This window comes from Prionailurus viverrinus, chromosome A1 (assembly GCF_022837055.1).
Source record: "Prionailurus viverrinus isolate Anna chromosome A1, UM_Priviv_1.0, whole genome shotgun sequence".
Classification (NCBI taxonomy): Eukaryota; Metazoa; Chordata; class Mammalia; order Carnivora; family Felidae; genus Prionailurus; species Prionailurus viverrinus.
Window position 1 is genome coordinate 79,512,919 of NC_062561.1, and position 25,838 is coordinate 79,538,756.

General features: G+C 44.2%; 1 protein-coding gene across 1 annotated transcript in view; it reads left to right on the plus strand.

Moving 5' to 3' along the window:
• MYO16 (myosin XVI) overlaps positions 1–25,838 on the plus strand; it is a 611,926-nt gene that overhangs the window by 483,144 nt on the left and 102,944 nt on the right. The window contains exon 28 of the mRNA XM_047874837.1: positions 24,811–24,913. Within this exon, the coding sequence (XP_047730793.1) occupies positions 24,811–24,913 (103 nt within the window). The remainder of the gene's footprint in view (positions 1–24,810; positions 24,914–25,838) is intronic.

Here is a 25,838-nt window from a genome sequence, read left to right on the forward strand (position 1 = left end):
AGCTCAGTAGACTCACTTAGTTCAAAAAAAATTTTTGGATGGCTGGGTTGAGGCCTGGGCAGTAGGGAGGACTGCCAGGTAAGACACAGGATACCTAGTTAAATTAAAATTTCAGATAAACAACAAATGTTGAAAATTGACAAAAATGATGGCGTCTTAGGGATGCCATGTTGCTGGGATCGTAGTTTTTTTTTTTTTAATTTTTTTTTCAACTTTTTAATTTATTTTTGGGACAGAGAGAGACAGAGCACGAACGGGGGAGGGGCAGAGAGAGAGGGAGACACAGAATCGGAAACAGGCTCCAGGCTCTGAGCCATCAGCCCAGAGCCCGACGTGGGGCTCGAACTCCCGGACCGCGAGATTGTGACCTGGCTGAAGTCGGACGCTTAACCGACTGCGCCACCCAGGCGCCCCTGGGATCGTAGTTTTAAACACTACTCTCTCTTTTCCCTCCCCTTACCTTCTCTCCATACTCTGACCTTCTTTCCTTTCATAGATAGCTGTGGATCATCTCCTATATAGAGGAAACTTTTAGCTACACTAGCTAATTGAAGGCTTTTGCAATTCTTGTAGACTATGATATTCAAATCCATTATTTGTATAAGATAGGTTTCCATTTTCTATTTGTTTCACATTAATGATTGCTAAATATTGAGTAAGAGTGTTGAGTGAAAGAATGGGACATCTTTATATCATACTATGGAGTCTAAATTTGATGATCTCTACTCCAATTATTCAAAAATACTAAGAAAAAAATTATTTTCTTTAGTGTACATTTTAAACTGGGTCCTCTTCTTCTGAGATAAGAAGTATCCACTTACACCAACAGAAAAATATAGAGATACATATTTTCCTATACAGATATGTATTTCCATATACTTTTAGCACAACTGCAGTCATGTACAGTAAATGTGGCCATTGAGGACGTGGAGAGTCCATTAACTCTCACTAACGGACTAAACCGTATTATGACCAAATTACTCTGTAAAACTTACAGGCACATGAAAAAATAACCTGTTTTTTTTTTCTACCTTTCAGCATATCCCATTGGGAATAATCCTTATCCATTAAATACACTTATAACATCAAAAATGCAACACATCAAATACCAGTGACTGACATTTAATGGTTTTGCTGTTGATCACACTGTCAGAACGTGTGTTATGTATGCTACTCCTCCAGCAGTTACGTGAGCTACCTTTTCATCAACATCTCAGACCACTCACTTCCTCTGAATCCATTTTCCTTGCTTTCTTCCACCCAGAGGAGATATTCTTCTGGCGTTTACTTACATGCAAACTGAACATCAAAAGGAGTGAGTACTTTGGTTCCTATTGTAAACATCCAGAACATATTTTTTTTGTTACATTTCTCTGAGTTCTTTGTATGGATGTTCATTCATTTCTAAAATTTTTAACAGTTTTAATGAAATACAATTGACATGCGATCAAATACATCTGTTTTTTTAAATTTTTTTAACATTTATTTATTTTTGAGAGACAGAGTGTGAGCAGGGGAGGGGCAGAGAGAGAGGGAGACACAGAATCTGAAGCAGGCTCCAGGCTCTGAGCTGTCAGCACAGAGCCTGACGTGGGGCTCCAACCCACGAACAGCGAGATCATGACCTGAGCTGAAGTTGGATGCTTAACAGACTGAGCCACCCAGGCACCCCTGTTTTTTTGGTTTTTAAAAAATGACAGGTTTTGATATCAACCTACATCCTGGAAACCATTCCACAAACCTGACGTCCCACTAAAGATTACTTCTCGTCCTTGGTACTCTGGCCTTCCCACCCACCCCTGCTTCTCCAGCCCCAAACAAGCATTGGTATGCTTTTGTTTACTATCAATTAGTTTCATTTTGGAGATATCATACAAACACAGTCATAAAGTATGTACTTTTTTCGCTCTAGCTTCTTTCACTCAGCACAGTGTTGTTGATGCTCAGACATAGAGTTGTATGTATCCATAGTTCACAGAGTGGTGTTGCTTTTGTATGTTATGCACCTGTTGACAGATAGTTAGGTCGTCCCCAGCATTTGGTGATGACAAGTGGAGCCATTATGACATTTTGTGTACAAGTCTTTGTACGGTCATGTTTTCGTTTTGGGGGTGGAGTCAAGGGTGAAAATATAAGAGTGGAATGGCTGAGACATATGGTTAGTATACATTTAACTTTTTAAGAAACTGCCAAACTGCCTTCCAAAGTGGGCATAGCATTTTGTATTCCTGCTGGTAGGGTATGGGAACTCAATTACTCACACAGTCTTTAGCACTTGGTTTTATCAGCCATTTCAGTTTTGGCGTTCTACTGGATATGTGCTGATATCTCATCGTGACTTCACTTTCTTTCGTTTCTTTTCTCTTTCTTTCTTTCTTTCTTTCTTTCTTTCTTTCTTTCTTTTTTGATAGAGAGAGAGAGAGCACACACACACACACACTCAGGGGAGATAGGGGCAGAGGGAGAGAGAGGGAGAATCCTAAGGCTTTACACTCAGTGTAGAGCCAGACACAGTACTTGACCCCACAATGCTAAGATCGTGACCTGAGTCGAAATCAAGAGTCAAACACTCAACTGACTGAGCCACCCAGGTGCCTCATTTTGCTTTTTCCTAGTGACTAATGATATTGAGCATCTTTCCATAGGCTTATTTACCATCCATAGGTCTTCTTTGCTGAAGTTCCTATTCAAATATCTTGCCTAACATTTCATTGGGCTTAATTGTTTTTTAGAGTTCTTTGTAGATTCTGAAGACACATATGAATTAAATATCTAATTGGCAAACATTTTTCCCAAGATTGTGTCCTATCCTCTATGTTGTGGAAAAGATTGTGTAGAATAGGCATTAATTTTTCTTTCCGTATTTGGTAGAATTTTCTTAGTGATGCCATTTAAGTGTGGAGATTTCTTATTTTGAGAGATTTTAAGTCTGAATTCAATTTCTTTAATATTCCAGGGCTATTTGGGGCACGTGGGTGGCTCAGTCTGTTAGGCATCCGACTTTGGCTCAGGTCATGATCTCATAGTTTGTGAGTTCAAGCCCCATGTCAGGCTCTGTGCTGACAGCTTAGAGCCTGGAATCTGCTTCAGATTCTATGTCTCCCTTCTCTCTCTGCCCCTCTCCTGCTCACACAGTCTCTCTCTCTCTCTCTCTCTCTCTCTCTCTCAAAAATAAACATTAAAAAAATTAAAATATTATTCTAGGGCTATTCATGTTACCTATTTTATCTTGGTTGGATTTTAGTAATTTGTGGGTTTTGAGGAATAGTTCTATTTCATCCAAATTGACAAATTTATCTATATGGAGTTGTTTATATCATTCTCTTATATACTTTTAATATCTACAGTGTCCGTGACAACATCCTTTCCTTTGCTCCTAATACTGATAATTGTATGTTTTGGGTTGGTTTGTTTTTTTTTTCTTTACGAGTCTAGGGTTTTATCAATTTTATTCATTTATTCAAGAAGCCAGTTTTTGATTCTGATTATCTCTATTGCTTTATGTTCAAGTAATTTCATTGGTTTCTCTTCTTTTTTTGAGGTTCATTTATTTATTTTGACAGAGAGAGAGAGTGTGTGGAGGAGGGGCAAAGAAAGTGAGAGAAAGAATCCCAAGCAGGGATTGGGTCTCAAGATCATGAAATCATGACCTCAGCTGAAATCAAGAGTCAGACATTTAACTGACTCCGACATCCGGGCACCTTCCCGATTTCAGTTCTTATCTTTATTGTGTCTTTGCTTCTGCTTGCTTTAGGTTTAGTTAGATCTTCTTTTCCCATTTCTAAGGTGGAAGTTCTAGATTAGCAATATGAAACTTTTTTTTCTTTTCTAATTATAAGCAATTAATATAAACTTACCTTTATCTAAACAGCACCTTCGAGCTGATTTTGAGTTTACCATTTTTCCCCAGTATCCCCCGGACTTAAATCCAGGCATCTCTAAACCCAGAAGTCAACACTGGCACAAACAGAAACAGCTCCAGGAGAAGCCCTACTTCAGGCTCAAGAGACAGGATATAAAACTCATAAAGCTCCAAATGTGTGGAAATACAGTGTTTTTAATTTCCTCCCTTCTCTTGCGCCCCATCCTGAGTAGTCCCATGACAGGGGCCTCTGATGAAGGGAGCCTTCTTCCCCAGTCAAAAGACTAGTGGTCCCAAGAAGCCAGGGTGAACCCCTATTGATCCCCCCTCCCTGGCACCTGCAGCTCGGCCCCAGATGCAGACTCACTCACAGGAGTGCCCAGAGAAGAGGGGTAAAGAAAACCCCAGACATCAGGCTAGAGGGCAGGAAACAGGATGTCCAGGCAACACAAAAGCCCTAGTGAGGCTGGGTAGGAGGAGGAGTTCTGGAAAGAGACACAATAAAATTTTATATGGACCCACGGCTCACCTCCAAGCTGTATGTATATGGATGATATACAGATTTCACCTTCATTTTTTTACAGTTTAATTTATTTTTATACACCATATTTTACAGTACTCTTAAGTTTACAGCAAAACTGATTAGAAAATAGAGTTTCTCCCCCACACCCCTGCCCCCACACTGGGACAGCCTCCTCCATTATCAACAGCCCCCAGCAGAGTTTTGTTAAGTTTCTCTGAATTCTTGAGTGTGAATATAATTTATTGGCACATTTCTTGTCACAATCAATGAACCTGCATTGACACTTCATCGTCATTCGTATTCCGTAGTTTACATGACAGTTCATTCTTTACATGGTACATTCTGACCTTCATTTCTGAAAGGTATTTATATGAGGTAAAGTATTTTAGGTTGACACGTTTTTCTTCTAGTATTTTGAAGATATTACTTCTCTGTGTTGTACTCTTTCCAAGAAGAAATTGGCTGTCATTCATAATTTTGCTGTTCTGTACAAGATTTGCCTTTTTTCTTTTTGTGTGCTTTTAGGATTTTCTCTTTTTTACTACTTTTGAGTAATTTGACTATGATGCATTGTGGTGCATGTTTCTTCATGTTTTCTTGTGCTTAGGGTTCATCAGGGTGCTTGGATCTATGAGTTTCCTGGATCTATAAGTTTCTTGGATCTATGAGTTTACAGTTTTCATCAAATCTGGAAAATTTGTGTCCATAATTCCCTCAAGTATTTTTTCTGTCTACCCTTTTATCTCCTCTAATTTAGATACTACAATTAATTACATGTTTATTAGATACATAAAGTTGTCCCATCACTTGCGACATCACTGATGAGTGCAGATCACTGATGCTCATCATTTTTTTAGCCTTGTTTCTCAGTTTCAATTTGGATAGTTTCTATTGCTATGTCTTCAGGTTCACTAAGCGTTTCTTCTGTGATGTCTAATCCACACTTAATCCAACCCAATGCATCTTTTGCCTCAGATACTATAGCTTTCACCTATAGAAGTCCAATTTGGATTTTTCAAAAATCCTTCAATCTTTATCATATTTTGCCTTTCTTTTAGTATCTGTTTGTCTACTAATTCCATTCTCTGCCATTTCTGGGCCAGTGTTGGTTGATTCATTTTTCTCTTTATTACAGATCGGATAGTTCTGCTTCTTTGCCTGCCTGATAATTTTTTATTGAATACCAGACATTATGAATGTTACTTTTTCAGGTGGTACGTATTTTTGTATTTCTACAAATATTTTTGAATCTGGTCTGGAAAATAATGAAATCGCTTGGAAACAGTTTTTTGTTTTGACGGTTTGCTCTCATGTTTTTCTAGGGGGGACCAGGCCAGTACATAGCCTAGGGCTCATTATTTCATACTAATTATGCAAAATAATTGACTTCTCTATTCAGTGCCTCATAAATTATGGGATTTTTCACTCTGGCTGATGGGAACAGCCTTACTTCTTTTTATCTTTGCCCTGGGATGGTTCCCTCTCTTCCATTTGGATAAGTCTTTTATGGGACTTAGATAGTTTATTCACATGCATGTGCTAACAGTATTCTGTTGGAGACTTGAGTGGGACACTGAAGGTCTGTGGAATCTTCTCTTGGTGTAGCTCTCTCTTTTCAGACTATCTTCTCTGTGAACTCAAGCTACCTTGGCATACCTGATCTTCCCAGGCCATGTCCTCAATTCGAGGACATCATCAAGCTTCACTTGGGATCACTCTTTAAGCCACAGTCTGCAATCTTCCCTCATGAAGTAATCTTGGAGGCCTTAAGGCTTACCTCCTTTGTTTCTTGTCTCTTAGGGATCACTACCTTTGCTGTGTGGTTCTCAGTGCTCTGAGAACCATTGCCTCACATGTGTTATCAGGTTTTAAGTTGTTTGTGGATGGAGGGTAAGAACAGGCACTATTCCCCTATCCAGATATGAAAGCAGATACCTTTAAATGTGTGTTTTTTTGTATGTTTGGTTCCTACTAGATGGGAATTTTATCTATTAAGTTGTTCCTAGGCTATCTTGTGAGCACCTATAATCTATTCTTAAAACAGAGAACTTCCTGAAATGATGGTATAATTTGAAAACTTGTATTTTTTTAAAGATAATTTTGATAGTTTAGATAATGGCACACTTTTCTCCCTTGATTATTCAGATTATGTGTACTAATTTTTTCTAAACAGACTTGTATCTCTGTATAAAAATTAACATAGAGCAGCTGGTATTTTATGAAATGATGATGCTAGACAAGAGTTTTGGATAGGAAGTGGAGGCGAATACTATATTTGTTTGAACGTGCATGGGATTTTAATTAAGCTAAAATTAAGCACGTTAGAAATTGTCCAGGAAGCTGATGACTTTCATTCTTATTCTTAGGGAATTCATGGGTTGGACGTTTCTATGACCAAAATGGTCAGAAATGCATATTTATGTATGGGATTCTGAACAGGCTTATGAACATTCTGCCCTCAATCCCATGCCAAAAAAATGCTTTGGCTCAAGAAAAAAGTGCCACCTGCCTTGCCCACAGTAGAATTTTAAGACTTAGCAGGAAATCTCCTGTTCTCTTATTGATAATATACTAGTGCTTTAACACAGTTAAACCCTGAGACTTCAACAAATTCTTAAGACATTCCAATAAATTAATAAGTAATGACAATAGGGGGATATGCTTTTTTTAAAAGTACCTTTATCTCAGAAATCTTTACAGCAAGCATTACATGCAAATATTGCTATAGCCATTTAATCAGACATTTATAAGAATCAGGCTCAAAAATTAAGATTTAAGCAAATATCTCTGGCCCTTACTACATTTTATTGCCATTCCATTCCATTTTATTTATTCTACATTCTCTCCTGGGGATTGGCACACATTACTTATTTATTCAAGTATTTAATATTAAGAAAAGTTGCAATCATAAATAAAATTGAACTAAGTTAGATGTTATATTATGCATAGTATACTTTGTTACCCTCAAAAAGTTATTTTATTTCTTGCCCTAAATCTTGCTCAAGTGTTTCTAAAACCCTGGAAGCTTGAAAGCTCAAAAAGTTGCTTATAAAAGTTATGCGCTTGATTTAAGACTAAGCTCCTGCGGACTACCTGCAGCAGATCTGAGTTTGGGGATACAAAGATGAGTAAGTGTTGCCTAAGTCTAGAGTATCTCCCTGTTGAGTTGGGGGGATGGACTCCTCAGGGTGCTGTGGTATGTCATCAGAGCCTGGAAGTAAAGCCTGTTGTCTCACCAGAGAGCAGTGATCCTAAGAAGTTTCTAGAAGAGTCTAGAAGACTCTTCTAGAAGGGTCTTGAGCAATGATTAGAAGTAAGCTTGTTGAAGGGGGTGATGGGGGGAAACCTCAGACTTGGAATGAGACCTCAGGGTGAGATTGGGTAAAGTTAATATCAATAAAGGAAAGAGATGAGAAACATCATAAGGTGTATGAGGAAAGACATTCTTACTGCAGTAACATAGGAACAAGCCAAGAAAATGAGAGCAGAAAGAAAGCCAAGACCTGTGTATTTTAGGATCCAAAATGGGGCACTTATCCTGCGGCTAATAAGCATTAAGTGTTTAAAAGCAGTAAAACAATGTAGTTTTATTTTCCTTTAAGCAAGATCAGGGGACAACAGACTATGGTTCAGAGACCAAACCTAATTAGCTGCTTGTTTATTAAATAGAGTGTCACTGGCATGGAGCACACCTGCTCATTTGCACCTTGTCCTTGGCCACTTCCATGTTACAAAGGCAGAGTTGAGTCATTATGATGCAGAATTTATGGCCAAGAAAGCCTAAAACATGTAGTATCTGGCTCTTTATAGAAAAAAAAATTTGCTAACGGCTGAGCTAGATCTGTGAGCAGAGCATTTCTCAACCTTGACCCTTAATGCTCTGGGACAGATGATTTTCTGTTGGTGTGGTCTGACCTCTGCATTGTAGAATATCAGCAGCATACCTAGGGTCTACCCGCCAGATTCTAGGAGCACCCCCATTCCCATCATGATGCCCCACAATGTCTCCAGACACTGCCAAGATGTTCCCCAGGAGGGAAAAATACTCCCCCTCCCACCCCTGGTTAAGAACTACATTGAGCAGCTATGTGGGGGTTGGTTTTAAGTGAATGTGATCATAGCTGAAATCAAAACAGTGGAACACTGAATGGACGGGAAAGACAGATGTAAGAAACCAGATATTGTGAACGCGAAGGTAGCATCCCTTAGTGACTATGAGCACGGGGCTTCAGACAGAGGAGGATTGGGGATGGCTTCTAGAGGTCTAGCTTGGGTTACAGACTGGGTAACAACGCCCGTAACTGAAGTAAGGAATAGCAGAGGAGAAGCAGGTGTCAGAGGGAAGAGAATGGGGCTGGTTTGGATGCGGTGGGTTCAGGTACCAAGAGCTGATGGCTACTGAATATGTATATTTGAATGTCAGCGGCTTATAACCGGGGCTGTGGATGCAAACCAAAGAGCGCAGCGTCAGAAAAGCCACAGGAATATGAAGTCGATGGAAACTGGGACCAAAAGAGTTTCTGCAGAAGAGAGAGCCAGACATAAGGAGTACAGATTGTCCACTGTATCTCTAAATTAGGGACTGACTCACCGAGGGTGCTGGGGAAAAGAAAAATCCGTGTAGATCAAGGCATGTTGCTAATGAAGAACTTTTGAAAGATATAATGAGATGAGGGAAAAGAGGAAGAGAAGAGACTGCGGTCAAGAACTCCGTGCCCTCTGAAGAATGCTGTAAGGACAGTCAGCACATAATGCTGGCCAGAAACATTTCCAAGAATAGCATAGGTGAGCAAGATACTTAGCTTAAATGTTTCACAAGGGCGGGTTTCTTGTAAACCCTGTGCCTGTGTGGACGTCGCGCCTGGGAGGTGGTGATTCGGGCAGCAGGCGTTTCCGAGGGCACCGTCATTAGAGCAAATATTTGCATCAATCTGTGGAAGGAGTGGAGGGTCTGGGATTGAGTCCGTGAAGCTGAAGCCTTCATCTTTTCCTGTCTCTAATAGAGACCCCTGCTGTCACGCAGGATATACCATTCTGAGCAGCATACATGTTACCTGCTACCTGTCAGCGTAGGCTTGAAGTTGGTCTGTTCTGTCACTTTCACTGAAGCTCACCTACTCGGCAGTCCTGGCTGTAGACGGTTTAAAATTGTTTCTTTGATGGATTGGCCACAGACTTTTAAAAAAATATATGCATGTGTAGCATCTGAAGAAAAAGGAATCTCTAAAAAACTTTTTAAGCAGTGAATAAGAGAAGAGAGTCCTGGGAGGGAAGAGCTGGCGGGACACAGGGGCCGGGGGGAAAGAAGGTCTGCATTGCAGATTCCTCCTCGCTCCTTGTGCACCTGCTCCTTGTGCTGCTGGAACCCACACAGCCACGCCTCCTCACCGCCTCCGGGACAGCAGGCGACAAACCAGATAGTCACCTCCAGCTGCAGAGGGTGACCAGGCGCCAGACAGACAAAAGTGGTCAAACCCCTCAATATGTTAGAAATACAAGTAAGAAGTGGCTGGCTCTTGGGGCGCCTGGGTGGCGCAGTCGGTTAAGCGTCCGACTTCAGCCAGGTCACGATCTCGCGGTCCGTGAGTTCGAGCCCCGCGTCAGGCTCTGGGCTGATGGCTCAGAGGCTGGAGCCTGTTTCTGATTCTGTGTCTCCCTCTCTCTCTGCCCCTCCCCCGTTCATGCTCTGTCTCTCTCTGTCCCCAAAATAAATAAACGTTGAAAAAAAAATTAAAAAAAAAAAAGAAGTGGCTGGCTCTGGAATTCTGCACTTTATCTTGGTGACTCATAAAATCCACTGCGTGATAGCGTGGTCGCTGGTTTTTATATGTTGGTAGAAGGGGATGGTCACCAGAAAGAAATATATCCCTGAGTGATCATTACAATAATAGTAAATATTTTAGAAAGTATTTAATTATATTTGCCTTATAGATAAATATACTTATTTATGCATGAATGTTACAGGTTTAATTATATTCCTATATAAAACAATATTTAAATAGTCATTAAAATTCTACCTCATTTCTCTTTTCTTCTTCTTGTTCCTTTGTCTACTCACTCAACAACAGCTTGTTGAATGTTTTCAACATGCCAGGCACTGCAGGGTACTTTAGAGGTCAACATATGGAATGCGTAGAACATTCTGTCTCAGAAGCCAGGGGCATAGAAAATGACAATGTGGAGCAATGTGATACAAGGGAATGCAGACAGTGTGTGGACCAGGCAGTGTAGGTTTCCAGGGAAGGGATTCATCTGGAGTAGATGGCATTGAGCTAAGGTTTGAAGACCACTTAGAATGAACCAGAAGAAGAATCAAAGGGTCAGTTGTTCACATAAGCATATGTGGAAGCACCACAATGAGGAAGAAGGGTGAGTTCAGTACAGTCTAGTGTGGCTGGAGTGCAAGACCCTAACGGCTGGGAGGTGTTTAGACAAAGATAGAGTAAGAAAGGCATCATGAAGGACCCCGTAGTGTGAATGCTGAAGATGGGAGGTCCCTAAAGGATGTTGGGCAAAACGGTGTGAAAACTTGAGTAGACAGGGCAAAGCAGGTGTCTCAGAGCACTGTTGATTACAGTAATTGAGAAAGAAGCGGTTGAGGCTTTACAGAGAGAATTTAAAAGAGATGAAAGAGAGGGCATAAACATCAGAGATGTTTAGGATGTAGCACAAGCAAGACCAACATCTCAGCAGACTCAGCAGACTCCTGGTGGCAAGTGGGGAGGGGGACACATGGTGGATCCCGTGGAGTTGGATCAATGGGGAGTCTGTGGGAGGAGTGGGGTGTGGACTGTGTAAGGCTCCCGGAGTACTTGGGCGATCCATGTCGTGCCGCCTGGCAGGCAGTTCCACAGACTGGTTTGCAGCTCAGGAAAGTGACTATTGTGTTTTACAGACGCACACATTTCAGATCATTAGTTCCTAAGTGCTGGTTACAGCCTTGAGTGTGTTTGAGATTGCTCGGGGAAGACTTTTCCAGGACAGCCAGAAGCGAGTGCTGAAAAACAGACCAACCGGTCGGAGGACCTGGCTGTAAAGGGACACTGGGGTGTGGCCGGACCATGGGAGGGACACTCTGGTGGCAGGTCCGCCGGGGAGGCCGTTTCGAGGAGGGAGAAGTCGGTAGTGTCACGTGCTGCAGAGCGATCAGGTTGTAATGAAAACAGAAAAGTATGGAGGGAGGAAAAGCCCGGAAATAGTTACTGGATTTGACATAGAAGATGTTAGCTATCTTGACAAACACGACGTTTCGATAAAGCGATGTGTATGCGAATTGGAACGTGAATTGCAGACCTTAGAGAGTATGCGGGGATGAAGAGCTGACTTGGATTTGACTGTTGGTAGAACGCACACCCATCCCTGCCGATCCTTAACCCCCGGACGTATTGTGGTTAAGCATCATTTTTCAAAACGGCGAAATCATGACTATCCTACAAATATAAAGCATATCAGATTTTGTTGAGCTCCGTATGAAAAGAGGAAACTAATAAGATGTTAAAAAACAGTTCGAATGAAAATCTGATTTACGGAGATCTATCTTCTCTACTGACAAATTTTGTCTGCGCTGCCCAGGCAAACACCATTTGCATTGCTTTGGAGGGGAACCATCTGCATCGGGATCAGTTTCTCACGGCTTACGTCCTAGTCCTGCAGGGTTGTACAATAGCTTAGTCAAAAGCAATGAAATCACACCTCCGTAAAGTTAAGTGATTTCCAGGGGTCCAGTGGACAATGTCCAGCATCTTATTGAGACGATACCCAAAGGCAAGGCAATGTCTTATTCACCATTGCCTCCAGTATCAAGCAGAATGTTGTACAATGTGTCAATTTTTTTGTATTATTTTTTATTTACTTACTAATTTTTAAGTTTTTATTTACTTTTGAGAGGGGGGGGTGTGTATATGCACACGGATGCGTGTGCACAAGCGGGGGAGGGACAGAGAGAGAGGGAGAGAGAGAATCCCAAGCGGGCTCCGTGACATCTGGGAGGAGCCCGATGCAGGGCTTGAATTCATGAACGATGATATTATGACCTGAGCCAAAATCAAGAATTAGACAGTTAACCAACTGAGCCACCCAGTGTGTTCATTTTAATGGGTAATTATCAAAGGAAGTAATGTAAGAAGTAAAAACCATACACACCAACACTTTTAAGTGTGTGCTATGTCAAAGGTGTGTGATATGTTAATGGACATGAAGAATCAGGGCATTTTGTGTGTTACCAATTCCCTTAGGGTTCTAGTTAATGCCAATTTTAATCATGTCTTTTTTTATTTAAAACTTTAATTAGGAATATTAGTACCTATCAGTGAATGATAATAAACATGCATTATGAAGCTACCTCAAATATCATGCATCTTTTATCATTTGAACCTATCCACTAAATAATTGCAAACTGACAATAAGTGACGATAAGTAATTACAATTTGATATGACAACTAGGTGCTCATTTAATTTTCCCTCAAAATATAAGTGTACTGGATCCTAATGCTTAGTGTTTTACCCCTCACTCTTACCAAAGCATCTCTGTTATTTTGTTTAAAAGTCACGTCAATTTAAAGTGTCTCACGGAAAAGAAAAAAAAATTCTGTTCCTTATTTGAAATTTATCATTTTGATCATATGCTCTTAAAACTGTATTCTTCTTGGGGCACCTGGGTGGCTCTGTCAGTTGAGCGTCCGACTTTGGCTCAGGTCATGATCTCACAGTTCGTGGGTTCGAGCCCTGCATCAGGCTCCATGCTGACAGCTCAGGCATTCTGTGTCTCCCTCTCTCTCTGTTCCTCCCCTGCTCACACTCTGTCTCTCTCTCTCTCAAAAATAAATAAACATAAAAAAATAAATTAAAAAAATAAATTAAAATTAAAAAACTGTATGCTTCTAGCATTTCTTGGCTCAAGATGACTTAATTCAGTCAATTAATGTTAGAATTTATTACTGCTCATTTTTGATGACTCACCACAGGAATATCTGTTTTGGCTTTTATATAAGTATTGGTTGGCTGTATTTTAAAGTTAATATTTTCCATGCGGTATCAGCATACAATGGAATATTATTCAGCCTTAAAAGTGAAGGAAATTCTGCCATTTGTAACAACATGGATGAACCTGGAGGTTCATAGAAACACAAAAAGACAGATACTGTATGAGCTGACTTATATGTGGAATGCAAAATAAGTCAGAAGCAGGAGCAGAATGGGGGCTGCCTGGGGCTGAGGGTGTGAGGAATAGGGAGGTAAAGGTCAAAGGGTACAAAGTTTCAGTTCTATAAGATAAATAGGTCCCAGAGATCTACCGTACATCATTGTGCCCACAGATGACAACACTGTCTACTTAAAATTTTTCTAAGAGGATAGATCTTATATTATGTATTCTTACCACAAATAAATAAACAAACAAATAAAACCAAAGAGGGTGGGAGGAATTTTCAGAGGCGATGGGTATGTTTATGGCATTGATCGTGGGGATGAGTTCACAGGTTTTCCTTTATTTCCAAACTCATCCAGTTCAATATATTAAATACGTACAGCTTTTGTCAACCATACCTAAGCAAAGTGGTTTCTAAAAATATAACTATAGTTCACCCTTGAACATGCTCAGGGTGGGGGTTATAGGCCTGGAACCCCCCTGCGGTTGAAAATCAGAGTATAACTTTCAACTCCCCAAAAACGTAACCACTAGGACCCTTCTGTTGACTGGAAGCCTTGCCGACAACATGAACAGTTGATTTACACATATTTTGTATGTTACATGTATTATATACTATATTCTTAGGATGAAGTAAGCCAGAGAAAAGAAAATGTTATTTAAAAAACCGTAAGGAAGAGAACAAACATTTATGTGGTGTGTTGTAAAAAATCCACATAGAAGTGGATCCACTCAGTTCAATCCCATGTTGTTCTGGGTAATTGTGGTGCTCTCTGAAATTAACAAACGCAATTGGGTTCAGACACTGATCTCCAAATCATCATTCAAGCCTGTCACATGCTTTCAAAGCAGATATTTGGAAGAAAGTTTCATTACTATTGAAATAGTCAGATCTAGTTGCAGGACAAGACTGTTCCTGTGACGATCATACTACTTCTTCATGATCTGCTAACCAGTCATGACGACAATGACATTCTCCACAGCAGATTCATATGGTAGTAAGCATCTCAGTTCGATGCCCGAAATAGGCATAAACTTATTGAAATAATAAAACTGGCATCAGCTACTGATCTCCGTAAAATGTTTCAGCTATTCCCAAGGAAAAGAATTGCCTTCTGTTTCGTAGGGAGAGAAAACGCTGGAATAACAAACATTTCCAACAAATGACCTGCCTTGGTTTCGTGTCCCTACTCGGAAGCTAGGTGGTCAGACTGACCCTGGCGAATATTCGGTGAAGAAGCAAATTGCTTTAGAAATGGGATAATTTTACTTAAACCACATAGCTTGAAGAGGTCTCTCATTTAAAGGCTTGAACAACCAATGAACATCTGTTCTTTTCAGTTTAACTACACAAGCTGTTCTTGTACCTGATAAATACAAGCTCTGACTGAGCCAGTAAATTCTGCAAAGCCCAGAGGGGGAAAGACGCCAGCACATCAGTTTCAGTGTACGCACTGGGGGCGCTCAGCCTCCTGGGCGTGTGTCACGAGAGCAGAAGCTGCAGGATCAGGTGGTTTGTCTGTGACCATTTATTTCAGCCCCTTTGCAACCTCAGTCCACCAGAAGGGCGCAGTCTTCAGGGTCCCCTGTGGTAGATGGCTCTGGAGTGCTGTGCGTGCCCGGATGGGGCTTGTGTGCAGGAAAATCCCAAGGGCTGTATCCGAAGCAAGTATAAACCTGGCTAAGGTAAATGTCACCGGCTGCGACGGCTGCGGGGGGAAAAGGAACGTGGTGTATGTTTCACACCGGGCCACTTCTATTGTAGTGTTTCCCTTTCATCCGTTTTTAAAATTTTTTTTTTTCAACGTTTATTTTTATTTTTGGGACAGAGAGAGACAGAGCATGAACGGGCGAGGGGCAGAGAGAGAGGGAGACACAGAATCAGAAACAGGCTCCAGGCTCTGAGCCATCAGCCCAGAGCCTGACGCGGGGCTCGAACTCACGGACCGCGAGATCGTGACCTGGCTGAAGTCGGACACTTAACCGACTGCGCCACCCAGGCGCCCCTCCCTTTCATCCGTTTATTGAACACACAGAACGTTGTTACATCGCACAATTAAAATGAAACAGTGAGACTGGCTTTAAGTAAGAGAACTTGAGAGTATTGTCATGGAAATTCTTAGCAGATGCTCTGAATTCATTTTTTTTTTATCTGCCTAGCAGCACTGGTGAATCCCAGGAGCTGAGGTCGAGTTTAGCATTCTTTTTTATTACTCACCTCCATATTGTCTGGAGGGGAGAGCCCTCTGGCTTGATTACAGGGCATAAATGAGTGCCCTGGGATAAGGCCACATCTCTGGGAGGGCGGTCTGCTTTGGCACGGGATGCTTTCCAGGACGAGGTGACAGTAGAAGTGGATGGGTCTTGCCGTGGTCATTCACAGTCACCACCTTTGCCCCGCCGGCCAGCAATGCATCACACTAGTTCACACAGCAGCAGGTGTAGCAAAAACAAAAAACAAAAACCAAAAACACCTTTGGTAGAACTCACAGCCTGAGAGCTGCAGTCAGCTTGGGGACTTGGGGGTGAAGGGGGGGCTCCATGGAAGCCTCTGGGCTGGTCCAGTAAACACTCAGGAATCCAGGACTCCGTCCCTCCTCCATGCTGCCCCCTCCCTCTTCCCAGGGTCTCTACCAGCAGTGGTGTAGAAGCCAGACGTTGCGTGTGAATTTGCGGTGCTGTGTTTTAGGATTGTGACAGATAAGTGCCTCATCGTCATGGATGTGATGACATGAAAATAATAACATAATCGTGTTGTTAAAATAATAGTAACGGAAGCAACAGCCACCTGCGCAGTGAGTCGGGAGAGAGAGAACAACGTCTTGGAATTGAAGGGACTATAGCCTAAAGTCTTGCTTTTCCACGTTGTGTCATATTAAAACTCATTTATACATTATCCTGTACGATGGTCACCTTTGACCTTTCAAGCTCAGAAACAAAAGGGGCATGTGTTTGCTTTTATCTCGTCTCCCACAGAAACTTCGTGGAAGCCAGATTAGCCCTTAGCTCTGCTATAAACGAACTCTGAAGGTGTCCCGCAGCCTCTTTAAATGTCACCCTGGGGTTGTTGTGAGAATTCAGTGTTGGCGTGCGGTAACCTGTCATCACACCGGGAATTTATAGGCACTTTGTTAATCTCCCTGCCTCCCTCCCTCCGTCTCTCCCTCCCTCCCCGCTGCTCCATCTCCAATCCTGGAGAACCAGGCATGGGAGGGAGGGATGCCCCTAATCCTGCCAGCCAGAGCCGGGGTGGGTGTGGGGTGACGTCTGGGGGCAGCTCCTCCCATAGCCTCCCCACTCTTCCCAAGGACTTCATTCCTGGGGACTCTTGAGCCTGGAAGCACATGGGGATGTGAAATGCCACCATGCCTTTGAATGGTGTGCCCATGTTTCTAAAGTTGACAGTGGCCTCTTCACCATAATTTGGAAAGAAAAGGGAAGTCAGTCTTGACCAGTGGCATCAACAGGAGGCCCGGGATTGTCGTAGTGTCTTTTTCTCTTCATCAAGTCATATGCAGATCATGATGCGCACTGATAAGCCCAGAGTGGACCCCAGTAGATGTAAAAATAAGCTCAAGTCCAAATGCCCGGCCTGCACAATCCAAGAGACCCAAAAAGCTGTTGCCAAGCACAACTACTGCCCCCTTCCTGTCCTTCTGGTAAATATACAGGAAGAGCCGTGGGTACTGAGGGGTGGAGATAGGTGACGGACGCACTGGGGCGCAGATCAGGCAGAGGGCACAGCAAGTGCAGAGAAATGTGGGAGGACCGGAAGTGGTGTGTAAGCCTTGACGCAAAGGCCCCGTGAGGAGCTGGGAGAAGACAGAGTGACGGGCAGGTGCACGTGATAAAGGATCCGTTGGGGCTGCTGAGCAGGGCCCTTGCTGTACAGTCGTGTGAGCACAGGACAGACAGCTCAGGACGGACAGTGCAGGGGGTTGGGCAGAACCTGGACAAGCCTGCGATGGGAGATAGGGATATTAGACCCCAAGTCATGGGAAGGTGAGACAGAATGTGCACGCTTAGGGAGCACCATACGTTTTTGTGTGAACGACGATTTTTAACAACTTTATCTATTTGCTTTCATGTGTTTTAGAGAGAGAGAGAGAAAAAAAAAAGTGCTCCTCTTTGGTTGAAAAGCACCTCTGCAAACCCAGTCCCGGTCTGTCTCATTTTGCTCTCTGGTCTGCTCCCCCCACGCTGAGATAGATTTTATTTCTCCCCCAAGCCCGTTGCTAGGCAGCTGTTACACTCAACCCACCACTCAGCATTCTGAATGCTGGAAATTAGCCCCAAATAGCTAGAAAATCACCCCTCCGCACCTGCACTGTGTTTGCTGTGAGAGCATGCATATGTAGAACAAAATGAACGGTCCCAGCAAGTGCGGGGAACAAGCAAAATGCATCCCTACGTAGCCACAGACAGAGCCATGCGTCTGGAGCACCTGCTAGGTGGAGTGCACTGTGGGGAAACATCAAGGGAGTGGTTCTAGAAGAAACCGCAACCTCGTCCCATCAGAGCTAAAAATGAATGACCAAAATGATCTGGAGCAAAACAGCCGGACCCCAAAATAAGCATGGATAGGATGCAGGCTTTGTATATTTCTGTAAATGTTGCCTACGAGCTCTGTTGTTCTTCCTTGCCCCCTGAGAAACAAAACGCCCAAGAAACTTCGCTTGGTTCTATTTCACCCTCAAGTTACTGACCTTTTCTTCTATTTTCGCTGCGAACCAGCACTTGTGTCCCCCCCGCCATCTGCTCATGTCTGGTACCGTCTCAGTCTTCTTCCGTGTCTCTGGCAGGGCCCCGGATTCCCCGGTCACCCACCCACACGCTTTCTCAGTGTTGACATGCTTTAACATTTACACTCTGACCGCAGTTCCAACTCTGCCTTCCCTGGGCTCCTCTGAAATTACTCGGCCCCAGCCTTGCTTCCTGCCCCTCCCCTCCCTCCTCTGCCCTTGCCAGCTGCCTCTTTCTACCAACCTCCACTCCAGGGCTCCCAAAACACCCCGTTCCTCTCTCTGTGGATTATCCAGCCCATTCTTGAGGGATGAGGTTAATGGTGCTCCCCAAACGTTATTTTGTTGTTCCTGATTAAGTTAGTAAAATATGTCCATTAGTAGAAAATTTCATGAGGTCTTGAAATAAGAAAACCACATCTTTTCTGATATATAATTTTGGCCCCAAACATCATGCTTTATATTGGAGCATAGGCAGTAATATGAGAACATTGCTTTGCCCGTCTTGTTAACCTATGCATTTCTTGGCAGAGCATCTTGTTCATAATAGGTGCTCAATAAGTATTTGCTGAATAGAATTAAATATTTGGGGACTGAAACTTTCACAAGAGAATTGTGTTTGGCAATGACGAGATGAAGTCGATATAAAGCAGACAATCAGTTTCAGAGAAATTGCACCTGAGGTGTTTGTTTGTTTGTTTGTTTGTTAAGCATTAGCTTTGATACACATACTTTGTATTTTTCTGAGGAAACAGTTCTAGGATTTCATGGTACCTTTCCTAAAGTAGTCAATTGAGAGTCACTACTTGGTTTAACCTGACCTCTGTGATCACTCTATAAGCTCTCTTTTGTCACCAGGTTCACAAGACATAGGATGTGAAAGTTCTCCTTAAATGGGGAAGGAACAATCACTTTGGAAAAGACAAGTAGATACCTCATTCCTGAGGGTTTGCTGTATGCCTCTAATTATTGGCTCTTGTCTGCCTCTCTGACTTCAGGGTATCCCTCTTAGAATACAGAGACCCCCCCAGTGAATACAACCTACTAGGTGGTTCTTCCACCAACGATTTTGGCAGGCATCGTGACGCCTGGTATTATTTCGGTGTCACCCTGTGTCTGATGGTGCGAGTGTGTTGGGAGCCTCTTGTACTCGAATCTTTGAAGTAGAGAAAGTACTCAATGAATAGTGTGCAAGTTGGAGAATTTTTTGGTCACTGTGATAGAACTTGCCGTGAAACCCCACACTTGAATATTGACCGTTCAAGCTGTGGGCTGACTAGAAGAAGGGACATCGAAGGTCAGCAGTCATGTTCCTGAGGCAAACGGGGCATTGAACACAGCTTTCGGCTGCAGGTGCACGGGCACAGGAGCACTCAGCACTGTGACGACCGTCGACTAGATGGTCAGCACCATTCCCACCAGTCAGGCAGAGGGTCGGAACACATGAAACTGACAACAGCTGAACAACTGGCAGCCGGGAGGCAGTGGGCGTGTTTCGGGGTGTTGACTGAGGTTTGGTCCCCCCATCCTTCGTTCCAGAAGAATGCTTCTTGTGGCCCCCCTCGGGTGTGCTGACCAGCTCCTTCCTGTTTGTGCTATGTCGGGCAGACAGCTACTCTTGTCCTCCTGCTCCCCTGCTGTGGATGTCAGTTTCCTCCCCGAGTCTGGGTGGTCCGCTCCTCCCTTTGCACCCACGTCCATCCATCAGGAACCCCTCCCACGTCCCCCCACCCTAGACAGGGCTCACCCACTTCCTCCCACGTATGCTGCTTCCCTCCCGGGCTGTGAGAAGAGTCTCTAATTAGTCTCCCTGGCTCCCCCCACTCCCAGGCCAGCAGCTTCAGTGACTCTTCTGGGGTCAAATGGCAGGACCCATGTGCCCAAACTGCAGCTCCCCAGGGCTCTCAGAGTCCAAGCCAGAGTCCCCTACATGGTCGCATCCTCGCCTCTGTGAGCCTCTCTCCTGCACCTTTCCTCTATATGCTCTGCCCCAGCCACATTCGCTGCCCTGGTGTTCCTTGAACAGACACATGCATGACCCCGTTCGGGGCATCTGGATTTGCTGCTCTGTCCCTTAACTTGGATTCCTCTTCCCCAGAGAGCTCCCCAGCTCACCGTCAGGTACTTGCTCTCCGCGAAACCTTTTCTGCCCCATTTTTCTCCATCTCTCTCATCATATCGGCCATCCTTCCTCATGTATGTTTCTGTTCTCTCTTTCTCAGGGAATGTTGAGAATTTTCATCTGATTTGCTCCCTGCTGCGTTCCATGTCCAAATTTTGTATTCAGTCAATATTGCTGTTAGTATTGGTTGATTGACTGAATGAGCACGAATGAATGAGCCCTGGGGCTTGGACTCTGGACTAGAATTAGATCCCTGTCATTCACCTCAACCTGAACCAGGAAGGACGAGACAAGAGTGGGTCATTTAGGAGACTGGACATTGGCCTTTTAGAGCCAACTGATTACCTCGGACCCAGGAAAGGTGCCAGCCTGAATACAGAGATCTTCAGTGGGTCGAGGTGACCTTGCCTGGGACCACAGAGGCAGAGGAGGGTTTAGGGAATGGAAGTCCCAGCTCCATCACACCTGTGCTCAGGACTCATGCTCTGTCCCCAGGCTCATTATTACCACTTGGTCTCAGGTTGAAGTTTCTGTGAGATAGACCAGTGACACCACCTATAGATGACGCTCAACATTCCAAAAGACAAGATGTTTTTAATTACACTAAAATAGAGTACCTCGCCGTGTCTGAGATGACGTCTTTGTCTTTTCAGTCGAAATGTCAGAATTATACCATTTTAGGTGTCAAAAGAACAATAGAAAAGGAGGGGAGAAAAAGCACCCAGTGTAAGATCTTTGTTCTGACTTGTTAATACTGTATTCAGATACTTGAATTATGTCAATTCAGTTCTCAGCGATAATTAGCAGAGCTCCAGAATGAGACAATTGTAAGGGAATAAAAAGATAATTTGAGTGATTTCATTTCATTGTGTGACTCTGGCTAAATGGTAGGGACGTGCCGGCTTTCCTGAGTGCTTGAATGGGTCTGTATTTCATTATGAGCTCGAGTTTACCATCAAAGAGGCCCAGTCACCCAAAGGTCAGAGGAGCGAGAGTTGTCGTCTCTGGGTGTGCAGTGTGCTGTTGCTATGCCGGGGTCCATCTTTTCTGTCTCTCATGCTCCAAGTTTCCACCCTAGAGCCCTCTGGGGCTGGGGCTTGTAAGTTCCTGCCGAAAGTGTGGCAGTGGCAGCACAGGGACTGCTCTGGAGTCGTGCTGCCCTGGGTTCAGATCCATGCTCAGCCATGGTTACCACCTCTGTCAGTGTCCTGGGGCTGTCGTGACAAAGTTCCACAAACGGGGTGGCTTAAAGCAGCAGAAATCCATTCTCTCGCAGTTCCTGAGGCCAGGAAGTCTCACATTAAGGTGTCAGCAGGGCAATGCCCTTCTGAGACTTTGAGCGGAATCCTTCCTGGCCTCTTTCCAGCTGCCGGTATGGTCGGCAACCCTTGGCGCTCGTGGCTTGTAGCCACATCCCCTCAACCTACGCCCCCTCGTCACACGGCCTTCTCCTTGCCTATCCCTGTCTTCACGTGGCATCCTCCTCTCTCTATCAGGACACCTGCCATATTGGATCCTGGCCCACCTTAACGACCTCATCCTAACCGTGTGACATCTGCAAAGACTCTATTTTCTTTTTATTTTTTTTTTAAATTTTTAATGTTTATTTTTGAGAGAGAGGGAGAGAGAGAGAGAGTGTGTGAACCAGGGAGGAACAGAGAGAGAGAGGGAGACACAGAATCTGAAGCAGGCTCCAGGCTCTGAGCTGTCAGCACAGAGCCTGATGTGGGGCTTAAACTCATGAACTATGAGATGGTGACCTGAGCCAAAGTCTGACACTTAACCGACTGAGCCACCCAGGCGCCCCACAAAGACTCTATCTTCAAATAAAGTCACATCACCTTTTGGGGGGACGCAGTTCAACCCATAAGATCATCTGTGTGAACCCAGGGGAGTGACTGGATTTCTGTGATCGTGGGCTTTCTCAGTGTCAAAAGATGACCATGCAGGCCTCCTGCCTCTGTGGGGAGTAAGAGAGGCAACATACGAAAAGCCCCGTGCTCTCTTTCCATGCAGGAGAAATGTCCCTTGCCACCCCCCATCCCCCAGCCCATGTTCTTGACCCCTCATCATTATTTGTGCTTGGTGCATACAAAGGCAATTTAACAGACACGAGGGAATGCACAAAGATGGCCCATCCCCTGGGAAAGCTCGCACACTTTGAGGACACAACACACAGGGATTAGACTGATGCTTTTATTTGTTTATTTTAAGGTTTTTTACTGTTTATTTTATAGAGAGAGAGACAGAGCATGAGCAGGGGAGGGGCAGAGAGAGGGGGAGACACAGAATCCAAAGCAGGCTCCAGGCTCTGAGCTGTCAGCACAGAGCCTGACGCGGGGCTCGAACCCACGGACCGTGAGACCATGACCTGAGCTGAAGCCGGACACTTCCCTGACTGAGCCACCCGGGCGCCCCTAGACTGATGCTTTAAATGCAGTATAGAATTTCTGCCACGTCCTGAAAACACACGCAGGCAGACCCAAGAGGGGGGGATTACCGGTGAGATGGCTGCCCAAGGGTCTCCTAACAACTCCCTGCAGAGTTAGAACCTGAGGCTGTGTTTCGTCCCCCCTCCAGTTTGTCTCCTGTTCAGACACATCGTGTGGGTCATCATCTGTCGCTTTTGACCCGTTCAGACTTGGTGCGACGTAACCCGTGTTTGCTCACTGCTGTGCAGACGACATACCCCGGCACGTGGGGAGATGGCCATCCCTTTTAGAGGGTCTCCCCCGCTACCTGCCTCACACTTGACTGCCAATCCCGGCCCTCCCCACACATACCTCATTTTACCCGTTTTCTCTGTTCTGTTCTACCCTGGAGGTACCTTGTCTCTTCTGCAGCAACCACACTATGACCAGTAAAAGAAGAACAAAACAAAACAAAAATGGTCGACTTCTTCCACAGACCATTTCAGTGCACTCAGTGGGATCAAAATGATGTGCGAGATTTTTCATATCCTTGCCTCTGGCACTACGATTTTTACGTTCCGTCTCTGTTACCCGCTATTTTTGCACCCTCCTGCACCGTGAGTTTGATGCACGAGCAAAAATCTGTATTACGAGAAGGAAGGGTTGTTGCTGATGTTGATGTATTTATTTTGTCTGACGCATGGCTACCACCCAGGGCAACCAGTATAACTCCGTTTTCAGTGACAGTGCTAAGGATGTAAGAAAGGAAATAAATGTCTGCTACCAAAAAATCCAAAGTAGGTATGGTTTCTCAGTGTGCGCTCCACACGAGCGAGCCCCGCCGTGACTGCAGCATTGCCCCCGTGATGGGGGGAACCTCCCTGCTCTGCAGCACCTGCAGAGGGAAAGACGTGTGGGCCCCTCTGGTGTGGTGTCGGGGGTGGGGGGTGTGGGGGGGGCACGCCTCTCAGAGCTTGCTCGAGGGAGCCCGGTGGATACAGACCCGGGGGCAAGGCACTTCCTTCCTCCGTTGTTCTAAGGAAACAAAGAACTCATTGTAGAAGTTGCCAGATTTGCTGCAACCAACTTTGATGGAAAGCTAAGATATTTTGCAGGAAATAACAGGGAACTTCCGTGATTTACCTCTTGGCGTTAAGTTCCCAGAGCAGCTCGACACGGGAATCGTAAACCCACGCAAGTGGATACAGTTACGCAAATCCTTGCCTATTTCTTCCTCCTCTTCCTCCCCCTCCTTCTTCCCTTAATACAGTTTTACTTACACATCAGGTTAGATACCCTGCATGCAACGGAAATTTCATATAGATTTTTTAAGTGGCTTATGTAATTTTGAAAGGCGTTTTAAAAAAATCCATAGAAAAGCATTATGTTGCCATGGATTTCGGCTAGGGAATGACAGCCGGTGGTTCAGAGGAAGCTGCAAATAAATAAATAAGTAACTAAGTAAATAAATAAATAAATATCCTTCTAGAAGATGGAAAGTGCTCGATATGTAGTAAGTGGGGAAAGAGCTTCTCTACCTCTCGCTGAGATAAAACTTCTGGAGGTTTTGATATTCCTTTCTTACGGATTCCAACTACATCTAGATTCGCTTTCAAATGGGGATAAAGAATTCTGAGATTTCTTAAAAGGTATGTTTTTAAGAGCATTCTAACTATCTCAGTGAAAACCATTCATTTCCTCTCTCTCCAATTTTCTCTTGTTAAGTGGTTTTCATCCACCCTTGATCATAGTGTTGAGCACACATTAAAGGATTGAAATACATATTTGGCTCATTTTAAAACTCATTCTCCACGCAACAGATGAGGGTTATTTCACGGTTGTACAGTGTTACGTGCACGGCGGACGGAGATGTGGGGACTCGTAGGGTAAAGTAAGAACCGGGGAGAATTTAAGAAACAGTGTGACAAAGACAATCCTGTTGAATAGAAGCACTTGCTTGACGAACTCAGTCATGGCTCTCAGTGTTCCCGCTGCTTTTTCACAGGTACAAGCCATTGGCCGACACGCTCCCGGTTGAGAAGAAACAGCTGTCTGCTGAGGAGAAATGTCGCCTTGTTCTCCAACAGTGTAAATTGCAAGGCTGGCAGGTTAGTGACCAGCAAGCTACTAACATCGCAGTTCAGGACTTTTAAATAAGTGAGCTGAGTCATTGTGGGAGCCACCGGTCTCAGTGGCATGAACTCTGGTGTGTTTGGCAAGAGGGGACACTAAGCGTCTTCCCTGGAAACACATCACTCTTTCTGATTTACTGGTGTCAGCAGCATGGCAACAAACAGGGGGGGAGCCAGCGGGCTCCTCTTGGGGGGGGTGTGTGGCGTGGGGTTCCTGAAGCCTCCTTGTTTGCCTATGTCTCGGGGTGCAGCCTTGTCATTCAGGCTTCCTGAGGGATCAGAAAGAGAGCAGAAGTCAGAGAAGGCAGTTTGAGGACCTTGATTTCTCGGCTTCTGGTGGGTAGGTCATCCGCATTCTGGAGACCCACTTCCTGGCCCCTCTGGGGTCGTCCAGTGTCTGTTTACTGCTTCTCTTCGCTGCTTCTCAACTGCCACACACTGACAACGTCACTGTCCCTTCAACCTCACATACATAACTGGAAACGTTTAATTCTTTTCTGTGACCCTCTAAGTTGGCGAAGTCCCAGGGCACGGTGGGGACCCAGCCCCTCCTTCCAGAAGGGGGGAACATTAGGGAGACAGAATAGCCCGGGAGGGGCTCCCCAGAAGCAGTGGGGCACGCTTTTAGGTATTAAACATCAGAATGTGATCCGTGACGAGTGTTGAGAACAGGAGGTTTGAAACTTAAAAGAATTGAGAAGGTCATTGTGATGCAGGAGTAGGAAACAGAATAGAGCCCAAGACACCAGGAGTTCCTGGATGTTTCTAGCTATAAAAAAACCAAAGGTTTGCATGGGCAGCAAAGATCATGGCAGCTAGCGGCTTTGGCAAAACCCAACAATTACCAAAAAGCAGGCACAAGTCTCGTTTTTTTAAATGTGTTTTGTTTTTTTTTTTACAT